Raw genomic sequence first — 16,185 nt, 5'->3', positions numbered from 1 at the left:
GAAACAACTTTGATTACTTGGCACATGTGCATATTGTCCAGATGAATGGTGCATAGAATGTTCCTAGTTTTTCATCTTTCGGGGGTTTTCCGCTGAACCTCCATATATATATATATATATATAACATGGAATTGTGTGAGAATAAGAGTTATGATAAGAATGTTAAAACAAAACCTTCATCTACCTTCATTGACCTATGTTCTATCACCATGGCTGAAACTTTAACAAATTCATGCATATGAAAGTGATTGAAGATAAGGAAAACTTCGCGAAAATGATTGAAAGTGAAGATTGTGGTTGATGAAAGTAGTTGAAGCTCCATGTTTTTTGTCAGCAATCAGTTGAAGATCTACGATTCTTTTAGCCGTTAGATTAAAAAATCAACTCCTCCAATGGTTTGGATGTATTCTCACTATTCTCATAATAACTCTTAATCTCACCGGAACATAACCCTACATATGGGGAAATTTCAAATAAGAACCATAAATATTTTTGAATACCTGGAAGCATATCATGTAGTGTTCATGATGAATAACCCCAATAATCATGAATATCATGCATTTTCACTAAGAATAATTTGAGCATGGATAGCTATCACGATATCCATCATGAATAAAACATGAATAGTTGGCTCTCAGGTTCTCAAACTATTTACAGAGTTCATTTGAATATATATATATATATATATACACACACACACATTTATACATACACACACATACGGGGGGAAACTTCATATGGAGGATGGTGTCTTACATCATTTGAGTTCTTATCCTGAGGTCAACGGTGAAGCTTCTGAAAGCATCTGTTCATGGAATACTGACAACACCAAAATATAGATAGCAAGATATCAAATGAAGCATAAATCAAGGTAAAAAATACATGGACCAGTTTTACCTTATTCTAATAAAACAATCGTTTTTCTTGCATCAATGAGTGATTGTTAAAAGGAAATCACTATGCAAATTTTGTGAGGTTTCAGTTAAAAGCATTTGAAATATGATTAATAGTTTTTATCAGATATGTTCCTATCTGACGGAACACTATCGGATCAAATGGCAAAGTGCTTTTCTCAATGCAAGTCTTTAGACAAAGACTCCATTTTTCCTCTTCACGGATGGTAAATATTTCTCAGAACATGGAGTGTGAATCAAACCCATGTTTGAACTGCAATATGTGTCCACATTTCTATTTAGTTTGTCCCAAAATATGTGTCCCACTTTCAAAAGTAAGTGTCTACTTTCCAGTTCTACCCTTAATTATGAGATGAAGAAATTCATTCCTCCCTCTATTATTAAGGGTACAATTGTCATTTAGTTGATTAATTTCTAAAATCTTTTGCCTTTTCCAATATGGACATTTATTTTGGGATGGAGGTCAGTATTTATTTATTTTTTCGATGTGTGTACTACTTCTCTTTATTTACGTAAATTTCTTATATTCATCTAAAACAAAAATGAAAACAGGCCATCAAGCATATCCACATCTCAATATCGGGTTCAATTAAAAGGTTAGTTTTCAACCACCACTTACTGTTAGAACTTAGAACTTGAGGCTCGAGAGGAAGCACCACCACCAAGAGAATCAGCATTGATCTGCATAAACTGAAACCAGACTGCGGTTATTCCATAAGAAACCACTCTATGGTTTCAATGTATAAAAGAGATTTCCAAAACCTAGATAGCAAGACTAGTTGCAGATGACTTGGCACATTGCATAAACAATATTTCCATTTGTTGGCTCCTATTCAGGGGCGGACCGACTATGGTGCATACGGTGGCACGGGCCACCGCTTTGTTCACGGTGTTATTTCGCTGGGTGCAACCATATATTTCTTGAAACTACAATAACACAAGTTTCTCTTGATAAAGTTGGTTTGCACGGTTTTTTCTCCCCTTCCAGACACGGGTTCGAATCCCATTTGTATCATTCTTAGTTTTTCTCTCTTAATTTCATGTTTATTATTAAAAAATTGAGATAAAAGACTTGAACATAGGGCCTCACATACAAAAAGCAAGGAACTAATCAACAAACAGATGATGATTTTGTTAAAAAATCCATAGCTTTGTTTTTTATAGTCAAATGGTGCCACAACTTGAAAATAATTCTAGGTCCGCATCTACTCTCCTATTTCTATGAGGTGAAGAGAACGAAAACGTGCTTATGGGTCTCGTTTACTTGACATTTGAAGAAATAAAGATGGGACCCACAACTGGCCACAAGATGGAGAATAAAGAAAATAATCCCCCACCCCAAAATAAATAAGTGCCCATTTCTATTTTAGTTTGTCCCAAAATAAGTATCCACTTTTCAAAGTGCCTACTCTCCAAATTTTACCCTTAATTATGGAGGTGGAGATATTCGTTGCTCCCTTTATTATTAAGAGTAAAATTGTCAATTAGTTGATTAAAAAAGTGTAATAGTTGCACAGTTCTAAAACCTTGTGGTTTTTTCACAGTGGACATTTATTTTGGGACAGAGAGTGTAACAGTCCACATACCTTGAACTCTATTTGTTGCCTACTTGCAACAAGAGATGACGATAGCTACGTCCCCTTACAACTCGGTGCCACTGAAATAGGAGTGAATTTTTAAAGCTCATTTGAATTCTCTCCTGGACAAGCCTGCAAGATATGTGTAAGTTAGCATAAGCAAGTTCTCGCTGCATTCAAAGTGACTCCAGACATGAAGACATATAATTGTACCATCTCACAAGACATCTCTGAATAGCACCAGATATTGGGCGAAAGAAGGATGGATCACGTTGGACGTAGAGTAAACCAACCTGAGAAGTTGGAGAATTTAAAACCACGGTATTAATATTTGTAACACTAAAGAGGTCCGATAAAAAAGCATGCTGATATGAAGCTTTTTATAGAAATATAGAATCAATGATGATCTTTGACATGAATCCAACTATGACAACACTACTAAACACCATTTTTGAGATAATAGATATAAAGGATAAATTTAAAGAAGAAAATGAACTAATGAAAAGTACCTCAATCATTGCGTTAACAGAAGGATCATCAAAGATCTCAAGACTACAATCAGAAAAATAATTAATCTGCACATGTTTACTGCAATGAATTAGAAGATATAGAGAACCTTGGATAATATCTAGCAACTATAAACATGCACACTCATAAATCGAAACATCCCCTTAATAACTTCAGATGTTTGTTAATATGAACCACATTTACAGGCAACCTATTCTTTAAGGTTTTCTCACAACCATGGTGGTTAGACTAAATAGTGGGCTAGTCCAAGCACGATCATACAAGTCAAGCAAAAGTTACTACTTCTAACATCCTTTTTAAAGGTAAATAGCAACTGATGGCTTACTTAAGAAAGAATAGTAACAAAATGTTGGTCAGTTGATATATGTATTAATGTATACTCTTCAGCAATGAATAGAACTAATTTTGGGATTGGGCACCCCCTGTTATGAATCCATTTATAGCGGAACCGTCCACATTGAGTTTGAAAGAGCCAATATCAGGTGGACGCCGTTTTTTAATGATCCAACTTTCCCCCCAAAAATAAAGGGAAGACAGAAAAAGATGAAAGAGAGATGTACCCCAAACTCTGCATTGACTAAAGATTGGATGAAATCCATTAGTTGAAGCTTAGCCCATTCTGAACGCAGGCAAGGGTCGTCCTTATTTGGCGGGTGCCTCCATGGGGCACCAAATCGTAATTTATCTTTCGGAATTTTACCCTTTTGAGCATCAAGAGCGAACTTTTGCAAGAGTGACAGTACTCTGTCCATGGCAGGATTGACAACAGTTACCTGTAAAGGAGGGATGAGAACAAAATGAAGCACAGAATTCATAACTATTAAACTGATAGACGGCCATTAACCTTTTTTCTCCTAAATCAGCATTACCAACTATCACTTACATATGATGCCCACAACTGAATTACAAACAGAACATCAAGAATATAACTCAAAAGAAGAGTTCATATGCAATAATATATCATCAATTCATAATAGACTTGATAATGCTACATGAAAAAAGGAACCAACAACCAGTCTAAAATTTAGACTTAATATAACAACATAGCTACACACCAGGGGAGCACATTCACAGATTTTAAGACTATGTACACTACTGTCAAGAGATTAGAAGCCACTTGACCCTCAGCAACTAAGCATTTACAAGTAGAATTTCGCATTGTATTGTATGGTGCAATTTGGTTCATTGAGAAGCTGACCAAGTCCTCATTCTGTTACTTCCAACTGATGTTGCAATTTCAGATAATGAATATACTGATAAGCCTACTGTACGTTTCACATATAAAAGAAGATTTAAATAGTTTAATTGTAAGTAAGTGGAGGGTAGTTGGAGGGTAGTTTGGGTATTCTTCTGAATAGAATATTTGTGACAGCCTTTATAATGGGGAAGTTGGTCAGAGGTGTGGCATTCTGTTTTGCCAGTTTGAAAAGGAGCGTCAGCTCTCTAGGGAGAGAACCAGCCTCTCGAAAGCTGTGTAACCATTGTATTCTTTCTTTTCTTTACTCAATTCAATAAGAAAGCTACCGACAACAATCAATTTGCATCAAGATGCTCTGTTACCATGTGGAATTCTTTTTTATTTCGCTTTCAAAAGAGGGAGGTACAAAGGCTATATTTACACAATGAATATTGAGTATTCTTAAGGTGACCGAGTATCTCTAAGGATACTGAATATTTCTACAGTAGATCAGAGGGGCCAACAGGGAACAGAGAAAATATAAAATACTACTACATCTAGACATTGCATAAAAGTGGATTTTATTCTATTACATCAAATTCACTGATAATTTGTGTCAATTTAGTTGATACTCCAATATAGAACATGGAAGCAAGGAGCATAAAAATTGAAGACACAGGGGTGAGGGATATCACACCTCATGTCCATAACACAAACCAACTCTCAGCAAAGCATCAACTACATATAGAAGAAAATGTATGGACACTTGTACAATAGCTTTACATATGTTCTTTTGGTAAGTACTAAAAAAACATAATCTTGATCTATATAACATTAACTGTCAGCTAGTAATGCAATCGTTCTGTGTATCCAATAGGCCTTAGGCCAACTCCATAAGTTCATTTTGACAGCCAAGGATACAAACAGTATACTATTGTAGTATTTATTGATAGTATTGGGAAGCAAATATCCAGCATAACTTTTTTCTTGCCAGAACAAAATTTTGATCACCTAACTAGAGGAACAGAACATAATTGTACGAACTAGAAAGAAGAATGGCATTTGCATGCATCGTCTGACTATGACACTCTACCAAAGGTTTAAAGGGCAGGAATTCAAATGAAAGCGTCCGCCAAAAATGATGCCACTTTAAAGAAACCGTTACCTTCTGAATTGCTTTCCAAGAAGAATTGTACTTTTTGTGAGGCCTAGGAAAGACAGGTTGAGAGTGGATAGCCCACAAATCCTCTGGCCTCTGAAGTGGGACAGAACAAAACTTTCATCAGTCAAAAACAAGTAAAAACATATATAGAAGTAAAAACTGCAGATGACATGGTAATTTTTTCACTATACATAGAAACAAGAAATATGTAGCTTATACCCCTATAAACAATTATAGAGTTTTTTGCTAATAACATAGAAATTGAGAAACATTATATCATTTTGGGATGTAAATGACCACAAGTCACCATTAATAATATTTTTCTATAAGATTTAAAAATTCTTTTGGTGACCAAACATCTCAAATGATTAATCGCTTCAACAATCCTTGATGAATTAACCAAAATTGACATCTAAGAAACTTATCAAGGAAAAATGTAGAACTACCCAAGCTTTAGTTTAAAAAACACTACGTGAAGTCGCTTAAAAGGTTATACAAATAAAGGTCCACTCAATTAGTCAATTTGGGACAGAGGAAATAATTCCATTAAACCATATGCAGCTTTTTGAATCTGATGGATGTTAAACATGTTCAAATATTAGAAAAAGGAATAAGCTTTTTTTTGCATATTAACTTCATAAAGGCATGTAAAATAATGTGATCAAAGAAGTTTAAGCCATAATGTTCTAAAGCCGTAACAATAAATAGCACTTCTCAAGTAGCATACTAAGGAAAGACGAGTACCTTACCAAGTTGGCATCAGGAAGTTCTCTAACTGCTTCATCAACATTTTCTGCGGTAGCTTTTACCTGGTGAGAGAGAAGAAACCTTACATGAGGAGGAATCCTAAGAAGCCACTACTTGCATAACATTGATATATACGCTAGCATCTGATTCTAACAATTTCCTTGAGCCTACAACAAGTGGGTGATACCAACAAAATCTAGAGTTTGTGATCAGCATGAACAGTTTTAGGGAGCACTCATTTTGAAAGATAACTTCATCAGGAATTAACCAAAATATTAGTGTCCTGCTTCTGTAGTTCTGTATTATTTTTTCTTTGTTTGAACACCTTATCACTACCAGGATTTGTATTTGTAGAACACGTTCTCTATCATCAACGAAAACGAAAATAAGTAAAGTACAGAAGTGGCCTAATGGTTGGAAATATGAAAACCTAAGCAAACCCTTGATGTGAACCACTAACAAAAACTACACATTTGTTCAATACATCATCAAATGTGTCCAAGCTACATATGGTATCAATTTGTGTTCTTGGAAGATGTTTCGCCAAAATAGTTAGCCAAGAAACACAAGTGGCAAGGGGGTGTGATGGTTGTTTTGTGGGGCTACCACTTTTACCTAGAGGTGGTTGTTATAGCAAGTAAAAGTCTGGTTTCCAATGAGCATGAAAGCATAATAAACCAAAGGTAAACCATAATTAGAGTATAAAACAGGTTGCTGTCAGAAATATACAATTTTAAGCAAAATCTAGAGGTAAACCATAATTAGAATAACATATAGGTCATGTGTTGTTAACAGCGTTTGCTGTTATCACTTAATATCTTTTTTTATCTAATATCTTCAGACAAACACCCTGTAGGGAAAAATCAGGAAAAAACCTTAATCAGTTGATTAGTCACATTTCCCCAAACACTCGGTGGACGGCAAAGAGCATTAACAGACTCGGTATCAGTTACAGGTAATTAATTACCTGACAGCAAATCATAACCAAGACTTACGCTGCCTTTGGAAGAGAGCTTAGATATACTAATAAGATATGATACTTTAACTTACAAACTGCCATACTTAAAAGCACATTTGCCTGAAGGACCTGACGATGCACACATACAGTATCCATATTTGAAGAAGAAAGTTTTCGACATTTTAAGATGTTGAAAGAAGGATAGTATCATGCTAATATAAAGATCCCAATATGCCTGGTCACATTTCTTATTGGAAGAAAGATAACCAGGGATATTGGGATCTTTATATTAGCATGATACTATCCTTTTTTCAACATCTTAAAATGTTAGCCGAAATATCACAAGTACCGCCTCGTCCTTACATTTCTTATTGGAAGAAAGATATACGTAGCATTAAGCTCTTTTTCTTTCTTTTGCACTTTATGGTAACAAACAAAGTGTAGAACTACAAAGGGAAGTCCCAACTCTCCATTCCATTATATCTCAAAGATAATAGAGAAATATACCAACTTAGCACTTTGTTTCTCTGTCGTGTCTGAAAGGCGATTCCTTAGGGGCTCCACATGACCACTTCCATCTAGTTGGACACCAATAAAGTATTGAAGTTCTCCCTGAATGTTGAAGGTATTAGATTGGCTCAAATTCCATAAAGGAAATGCAACCGTATATTCAGTCTCTTTTGTGTGTAGTTAAAAATAAATTTGTGTACTTCACCTTTTGGTCCCGCATAGGTTGCAAGTGGAATAAATTCCAGAATTTCTTCCCTATGACAAATTTAGTTCATGCAGACAAAACAAATCAATCACATAGACCCAATGATGTCGACCATAGTTTTCAGCACTACCATATTTTGAAATATTGAAGGCGTAGCTTACCACTCTTTGTATAGTTGATCAACTGCACAGTAATTTCCCTTTGTTCTCTGATAGCAGCACGTATTTTGTCAACAGTTCCTTGATCTGTTTCAGGTCCTTGAAGAAATCTGTACAAAACAATAATGGAGACTACACATTACCTGACGGAAGATGAGAAGCAGAGGGGAAAAAAGGCGAAGAAGTGATGCAATACAATTAATGACTTGAAACCATACAATCCCATCAAATATCAACAAGAAGACTTCAGTAAAAGCTTCAAGTTAGGAGGCAAGAAACAGAAGTCATGAGAAATGAGCAGGAATAAATTTAGGGTATTATTAATTCCTACACAAACCCCTGAGAATGATCATATATTCTTCAATGACCATTTTACTTTTTGGAAGTTCTCTTACTCCCTCTCTCAAATCTGTACTTATAGGATTAGGTATGACAATGAAATTAATTTTGCTAATGCTTGATATACTTGCTAAAAATTGGTGACCACAAACTTTTGGAACACTATATCATAGTTTCAGGGCACTACAATTCTCAATTCAACTTAACACCATTTTACTCAAACTTCCAACCCTGACTGGTTCCCATCATTTTACTCTCTTGTCTGTCGCGCTCTCTGCCTCTACCCTTCCCCCCAATATCTGCCTCTACCCGGCACAAGGCCTTGTCACCGTTGAACAGTCCATGCCTCGAAAAGAATTGACAGACTTTGTTAAGAGGCATAACTACAAAGTTTTGCCAATTAATACCTTTTCACTTCAATAAATAATTGAGGATTGTTGTTGAAACTCTATGCCCCTCGGACACCTCCACTAACATAAACTTAACCCACCACCAAAAGGGCGCTGTTTTAGCTCTTTGACGATTTGTAAGAGCAAATAAGCTCAAAACATAATCTCAATCTTCAGTCATACAGAAGAGTTTGGAAGCCAAAAATCAAGCTTATACAAACCTCATCTTTCTTGCAGATAGAAGAACCACTATCCTACACAGGGAAGAGCCAAACAAGCAGCACCAACCAGGCTTGCAAGCTTACAACAGACATTCATTATTCATGTTGGTCAGCACTTTGTTGATTTACAATTAAATTAGCTTACAGTCTTAAGGATATTCTCAAAATATGTGCAAACTTAACCAATGTTTGGACCACATGAGAGCCATATTCGAAATCAACTTTGGTTCAATAGAAACTAGAGATGGGTACTTATTGAGAAGTAACCAACTGTGAAGGCAAGAAATTGCTACTTGTTCAGCTAAAAGGTTCTGCAGGGGATTCACATGCCACTTCATACATTAAAGGAGAGTTCAGTTTGACATCTCATCGAAATGATGACTTGTGTTGCCAGAGAGAACATTTCTTGCAGATGATATAAAGTAAGAATCAAATGCTAAGGCAAGAGAATACAATGTGATTTCTCAGTTAAACGCATCATAGATGTGAAACCATGTATTCTCACCAGTCACATTGGTACAGATATATTCACATATGCTACAAATATAAAATTTAAAAAGAAGAAGCATATTTTTAGATCAAAATTATCTAAAAGCTGAAGCTTCATACCGACAGTTTCTTCCCAAAATTTCCTCTCGTGTGAACTCTGTCAATTCAAGGAAGCTATCTGATGCGAAAATCTGCATTTCGAGTAGAGATTCAGGATCCAAATTTATGCTGCATCTCATAAAGGACAGTACTTTCAAACACTATTGTATGGCAGATAGATCTTACAAGTGCAAAGTAAGAATTGATAATAAGTGCACGAAGGAGAAAGAAATGTTTAATCATGTTCTTACAATGGGGTTATCGGGGAGCCTTGGATCTGTTATCACAAAATTCTTTTCAATACGTTCCAGTGTGGTTGCCAAGTCAATTCCTTGACGCATGTCCCTCACTCTTTCCACACGATCCCAGCTATCAGTGCGAGCTATGTCTTTTGTCATTAACTCCTCAGGCTCAATAGTTGGTTGAGGCTCATTGGTCGAAGCCCTTCCTTTAAACCTGTAAAGATTGAAACATGCTTCACATACAATTTGGAATTGATCCAGGATTCATGAGGCCTATCAGAATATAAACTTAAAGTCCTAAGTCATACTTGTACCATTCAACAATAGAACTAAATCTAGGGAATATCGAGAAACTCTAACAACGATAACTCTAACAACGAGGCACAAGAAGTTATGTCTTATAGCATAATTAGGTAACAAGGATGCAATCAGCATATAGCATTGCAGACCTCTATGTGGGATAAACTGCATTCATTTGTTTGGTTTGATTTAGTTGTATAGGCACTGCAGAGTTTACACAGTCATTTCTCCACATTTAGGCATTGCACAGTCATATCTCTAGTGGCCTATTTCTTACTTTGGATTTAATAATCCATAATACGTAATCCAACTCCAAAAAAGAAGTCACATTTGGCTTCTGAGTGTCAATTAACTAAACTTAAAATTCACTATAAGTTTTTTATTGTGTAAGAGGATCTAATAACTGCAACTGATATCTGTGTAAAGGCAATAGAATTGAAGAATTTTGAAGTTAAGAAAACAAAAACAAAATTCCATGCAACTTAAAATTTGGAAATAAGGTACAAATATCTAAAATCAAATATGAACTCTATTTTGAGGGACTGTTTAAACATTAAACTACCAGATCCATCCAGCATACATACAGACTGGTAACAAGTATGAATAGAGTGAATGCGAGGACAGCAGCAATAATATAGGAAATGGGAAATAAGATAAATGACACCAGCAGATAGATAAGGACTCACCCCATTAAGGAACTGCGTATTGATTTCCTGGATTTCGTATTAGATGCACCCCAAGAATTTGTACGAGATAAATCACCTTTAGGATCAAAGAGAGGTGTTTCTCTTCCAGGTGTAGCTAGGCTCTGTTTTTCTGCTGATATAGCAAGCGAGGAATCAATGACCTTTTCCTCAATTTCAGTTTTACTAGACTGGTTGTGCGTACGAGGACGCTCAACAGTCTGTACAACCTCCACAATGGAACCTAGTGCCGTTTCCTTCTGACGAGCTGGCCATGGTGAAAATTGAAGCTTTCAGAAACAGTTCATCCCATGGTATACAAAGCAAAAGCAATGTCGGTTTACTTACCATCATAGCGAATTAGTGAAGTTGGCAATCCATTTGGTCGCAATTCCTTTTCATTCACACCTTCAGTGTACTTGCTGACTTCTACTTGCATTCTGTGAAGTAAAAAAAGGTGCTATCCACTATAATAACATAAATAAGCAAAGAACTAACTGGTACAATAGAAGTTTGTATTCGAAAAGCAAAAAACTAAACAAAAAACTATGTCCTCTCATTTCAACATGATGGTTCTCTGAAAAGCTAGATTATCATAGGCACTTCATGTATATTTCATGTAGTGCAGGAACTTTGGTATTCAATTAGTAGCTATTAACCTGCTAGCTAGTAACTACTTGAATAATGAGGTCGGGGAAACAGATGATCCAATTTGATGCATGGTTAAACATGAAGATTAGGATGTTAATGCAGCATATTCATAGCATGAAATATAAAGCCCTGTGAATGTCCGCTGGAAGGTAGCTAGCAAATGTATGAGACACTATACTAAAAGATACTTCTCCCTCTTTCCCATAAAAATTTGCAATTTTTGGCTGTAAGCTTAATTGCATAGATACGTTGGACAAGTAATCAAATGTCAAAAAAAAAACCCTACAACAATAACAAAATCCCTTGGTCTTATTAAAACAGGGAAGTTTGATTTTACATTTAGTTTGATATAAACTTTTGACTAGTTCTAACATGCCTAGAATATATTTCAATAATGACAAAAATACGAGAACCTTGCATGCCAAATCATAGCATCAATCAATTTAGCCATCACAATGTGTACATGGGGTCAATATAAGCTTCAACTTTTTGGAAAAAAGGAAAGATATGGAAATTGTGACGATTTTCAAAGAAAGGAGTACAAACCACACAGTTAGTAGTCACATAACTTGATTTTCCAAATTCCATATATTAACAATGATGATATGACCACAAAAAACAATCTAAAGTACTACAGTTCAGCTGGAAGGCATATCTAATAGAAGTAAAGCGTAAGATAAATTACCCAATAAATTTGATTGTCTTTCCATTTTCATCTTTGATAGGAGTGATGGTGAGTAGATTCCAGAACGGGGTGCCATCTTTCTTATAGTTGTAGAGCCTGCCGCAGTAGCTACTTCCTGTTTTGACCGCATGCCGTATTTTATCCACCTCATTCTGGTCCGTCTCCTTTCCCTGTAGAAACCGACTGCACAACAAACACCAACAGCATCTCCTCAGGCAGCTTCTATGATTTCTAAAATGGTGTCTGTTGGGCAAAACCTTGTGGCTACTCTTTTGTGTAATTGATAGAATGAGTGAAACAGCTTAGCGGTGTACCATGATCGCCGGTGAACCTTGGTGCACCACCTTCGCACTTCATATCATAAATATTTGTTTTTTTTTTTAAGTTAAAAAAACAACCATTATTTTTAAAAACTGTTTTTCAGTAAATAAATTTTAAAAATCAAATAAATAAATTCTTAATTTTTTTAAAAACAAAAAAACAAAAGAAATTTCATACTTTGAGCCGTTCCTAAACATTATTTTTTTTTAACTAATAAATTTTTGCATCCATATTATTTCTTATATACGGTAGAAAACAGGGTCGGTTCTTGGCATGTTAAATGTGAAATTTTGAACAGCGACCCTGAAATTTTGGGACTCAAATTTACATGTGTTTAGGATTTTTTATCGACCTGTGTAAAACTGTAGCCGAAATTATTTAGTTTCAAACCATTAATTGTTTGGTTTTAGGTTCAAATCATTAATAGTTTAGATTTAGTTTCAGATTGTTAATCGTTTTAGGTTTAGCTCATTTTTGTTTTTAACATATATTCTCTGTTATTTCATTTATTCAATGTAATCAAAAGTTTTAAACGTAGCAGGCCCTCCACAAAATTTGGAACGTCCCTGATAGAAAAGTGTGATAAACCAAAAAAGAATGCGTCATTTTTATCAACCTCTATTTTTTTTAAATTGAAGTCATATATTCGTTAGAATCTTGTAATTGTCATTTGAATATCAAAAATAAATACTTGTTAACTTATTTTATGTCATTTACATATGATACCGTTTTAGTGGAAATCTTATCCGATAAGTAAATGATAGTGTTAAATTTACCGGTAAGCGATTACCGGAAGTGTTTGATAAACGGCCCCTAAGTCTTTTTAATTATACTAAAATGATTCTTACATGACAGGCGCATACGGTCATTTAACTTGGATATTGTTAAGGTAAGGAGTCGAGGCTAATTCAAAACAAAATGTAAACTATGTAATCGAACTGTTTCACATTAAGAATCTTATTTATAATTTTCCCCAAACCATATATATATATATATATATATTTTAAATACCTAAATTAAAGGGTTTTTTTAAAAACATTAAATCATATTGGATATATTAATTAATTAAAAACATTTAAAGGTCAACCTTATTTAATATAACTCTTCTAGAAGTTCATTTATATGAACTCATCCTAACATTTTTTAAGGGAAGTTTACCCAAATAGTTATTTCTCTCTTTAAAATTGGTCTTTTAATATTTCCTTTTCGCTTTTTATCAAAATGTTATTATCTGCGTAACTAATAGCTCCTTAATTTATGCAGGGGTTAAAAAGTAAAAAAAAAAAGTTTCTAAACATGCTTCACAAATGCAGGGGCAAAAACTATAAAAGTATTTATATATATCTGCGCAAATTGCAGACCATTAATTGAAATTGGGGATTTGGTCCCTGTACTAGTCGATCATGTTTAAAAACTTTTTTTTTTTTTTTTTACCTTTTGACCTTTTTACAAATTGAGAATTTGTAACTACACAGATGTAGTGATATTTTGGTAAAAGATGGAGAAAATGATTAAAAAACCAATTTAAAAGAGAGAAATGGTTATTTTGATCAATTTTCTTTTTATTATATTAATAAAAGTAAAAATTCGTCAAATATCAACATTTTTAATATAATATCTCAAATTTTTTGTTTATTATAACTTGAAGTCTATACAAAATGAAGACTTACCAATTTCTACCAACGACCTCTTTCGAAGAATAACCGGTCATCGTAAAAAACCCGCTACTGGCATACATTATCGGGCAATCCGGCTTGGTGGCGTCAGAGACAACAAAGGTCTGTTGAAGTGTCGCCAAAGCATCCTTTAATTCCTGCGAAACTCGTGGTTGCGTACTTGATGAAAACTCGTCATCCGACGTCCTCCATGACGCCGACGAACTCCTCTTGTTTCTCTCTTCGTCTCCAATCAAACTTGCTACTACCGTGGCTGCTCCCGGCCATTCCGATGTCCTCTCAACTATGTTCATAACATCAAATTCATCTTCGGGCGGAGTAATTCTAGCCATCGGTGGTTTATTTTGATTCGAATCATTATCAAACGCCATCCATTTGTTGATCGATGTTGGTTTACTATTCGTAGTGCTCGATTCAGCATCTGACCATTCCATTAATTACCAATTTTAAGTTTTCACCAGTCACCTACACGTAAATATCAAACACATCACTAAAATCAATTTTTTCGTATCCAATTCAGTATAAGATTTTTGTGACAATTACAAAAATTTGATCACTGCTTTCGAACTAGCTGACCAATGATACGAAAACTGCAAGCAGTTTTACCAAGGTTCTGTCAATACATCACTAGAAACTATTGAACAATATTTAATAACACAATATGAATGTCAATAGTATTTTTATATGTTTAATAGAAATTTGATGAAAAACACGATACAGATTTAAAGCCATGTTTGACAACCATAAACTAATTTATTTTTCGAGTTTATTAGAAAGTAAAAAAAATTTAATTATCCATAACTAGCTTTGAAAGAAAAAAAACTGCTTCAAGCAACGTTTCAATAAGCTCAACGGATTATTCCAAAAAATAATCAATCATTTTTTTAATTAAGTTTTTGACATAATTATTTTGCATTAACCTTTAATTTATCAACTAAGAGCATCTCCTATAGATCATCAAAAATAGAGATAATGAAGGTTTTTGTTTCCTATTTTACTCCAATAAATTATTTAAATTTTTTATTTTTTTATCCTACAAATGAAATTGAATTATAATTATTTTACCTATTTTTTTAAAAAAAGTATATCAAAATGATAAAATATTTTATTATTATAATTACTATTGAAATCTCTAAAATAAAGAATATAAATTAATTTGAATGTTTTAATTTTTTAATTTTTTATTTTAAAAGAATTATAAAAAAATTGTTAAGGATATTTGAATAAATGAGGTGAATTATTATGCAACTTTTTACATTTGTACAACTAATACAATTCAATCTCAACCGTTTATTTAATTTGATGAATATGTGATATCATAAAAGTTTTCATTGTTTCATAATATAAAGTATTGATCATAATTAATAAACTTTAATCATCTTCCATAAATATCAAAATCATAATAAATAAATTCTCATTATTTTTATAAATATCTCAATTGATTGAATTACAATATTTATACAAATGAATATGGTGAATTTAAAATATACTTTTAAACAAATAACAACTAATTTATGAAATAGGGTACAATTTTATGTTGAAAAGAATTATTTATCACCTGGAAAAACAAAATAAAAAAAATCCTAATATAACAAATAATCAAATCGCATATAGAATTTCCAGAGCAATAATCTCAAAATTCAGTAATATGAAGCATTAATGACTTGTAACTTACGCTTAAATGACATGAAAAAGGAAGAAGACGTACTGTGTCTGTATATTGGGAAATGGGAATGCTGCCGGCGGGAAGAGAGCAAGAGAGTAGGTGAGGGTGAGTGTGTGTGTGTGTGTGTGGAGAAATGATGAAACGAGGGCGGGTGTTTGGTTAGGAAGTGGATGAGAGATGAGATAATTGGTTGGAGGGATAACGTTCATGAAATTTTATATCCACGTGGCGCAATAATGACCATCATTTAGATGTTCATGTACGGCTCAAACCATGCCCACGCGTCTCTTCTCAAATAATTTCATCATCCGGTTGGACCATTCCATCGTCAAGTCATTTCAATTAACCCTTTCACATATTTTTTTTAAATTATAATTTTTAATTTATATTATATACCTTCATAATTAGTTAATTAATTTATTTTACATGTTTTATTTTTAAATGTTTTATTTTAAATTTTTATCAAATTAACATACATAATCGTATAT

The 16,185-nt window shown here is 33.9% G+C and overlaps 2 protein-coding genes across 5 annotated transcripts in view; both read right to left on the bottom strand.

The window, feature by feature from the left end:
• Nucleotides 1–15,854, bottom strand: part of LOC112502903 (phototropin-2) — a 39,203-nt gene extending 23,349 nt beyond the window's left edge. Inside the window, exons 1-12 of the mRNA XM_025106919.1 lie at nt 15,740–15,854; nt 14,026–14,496; nt 12,035–12,217; nt 11,047–11,138; nt 10,702–10,966; nt 9,725–9,929; nt 9,495–9,565; nt 7,940–8,046; nt 7,779–7,828; nt 7,571–7,675; nt 6,108–6,167; nt 5,362–5,451 (exon numbers count right to left, since the gene is read on the bottom strand). Of these exons, the coding sequence (XP_024962687.1) occupies nt 5,362–5,451; nt 6,108–6,167; nt 7,571–7,675; nt 7,779–7,828; nt 7,940–8,046; nt 9,495–9,565; nt 9,725–9,929; nt 10,702–10,966; nt 11,047–11,138; nt 12,035–12,217; nt 14,026–14,465 (1,668 nt within the window). The 5' untranslated portion in view covers nt 14,466–14,496; nt 15,740–15,854. The remainder of the gene's footprint in view (nt 1–5,361; nt 5,452–6,107; nt 6,168–7,570; nt 7,676–7,778; nt 7,829–7,939; nt 8,047–9,494; nt 9,566–9,724; nt 9,930–10,701; nt 10,967–11,046; nt 11,139–12,034; nt 12,218–14,025; nt 14,497–15,739) is intronic.
• Nucleotides 635–3,831, bottom strand: LOC112502904. 4 transcript variants are annotated; one of them, XR_003067791.1, is made up of 6 exons: nt 3,580–3,831; nt 3,001–3,066; nt 2,705–2,784; nt 2,501–2,623; nt 1,534–1,615; nt 635–819 (listed from the first exon to the last, which is right to left on the bottom strand). XR_003067791.1 is itself a non-coding variant. In XM_025106920.1 (5 exons), exons 1-4 carry the CDS (start codon nt 3,769–3,771, stop codon nt 2,509–2,511), a joined length of 453 nt encoding a protein of 150 aa, XP_024962688.1. In that variant the 5' UTR covers nt 3,772–3,831; the 3' UTR covers nt 1,344–1,604; nt 2,501–2,508. The 4 variants fall into 4 exon arrangements, 1 of the variants encoding a protein (XP_024962688.1); XR_003067789.1 differs by having other exon boundaries at nt 1,534–1,604; XR_003067790.1 differs by having other exon boundaries at nt 1,534–1,595.
• Nucleotides 15,855–16,185: the final 331 nt, after the last annotated feature.

The sequence above is a fragment of the Cynara cardunculus genome, unplaced genomic scaffold (genome assembly GCF_001531365.2).
Source record: "Cynara cardunculus var. scolymus isolate 2C unplaced genomic scaffold, CcrdV1 Un_Scaffold_2146, whole genome shotgun sequence".
Classification (NCBI taxonomy): Eukaryota; Viridiplantae; Streptophyta; class Magnoliopsida; order Asterales; family Asteraceae; genus Cynara; species Cynara cardunculus.
This window is presented reverse-complemented; position numbering and strand designations above follow the sequence as displayed.

What these genes read in the sequence shown, in the direction of transcription:
- LOC112502904 (XM_025106920.1), bottom strand. Translation starts at nt 3,771, where the DNA reads ATGGACAGAGTACTGTCACTCTTGCAAAAGTTCGCTCTTGATGCTCAA. An exon ending in TAGTCAATGCAGAGTTTGGG is followed by an intron (nt 3,067 to 3,579) that starts GTACATCTCTCT and finishes AAACATGTGCAG; the next exon opens with ATTAATTATTTTTCTGATTG. An exon ending in CTGTTAACGCAATGATTGAG is followed by an intron (nt 2,785 to 3,000) that starts GTACTTTTCATT and finishes CCAACTTCTCAG; the next exon opens with GTTGGTTTACTCTACGTCCA.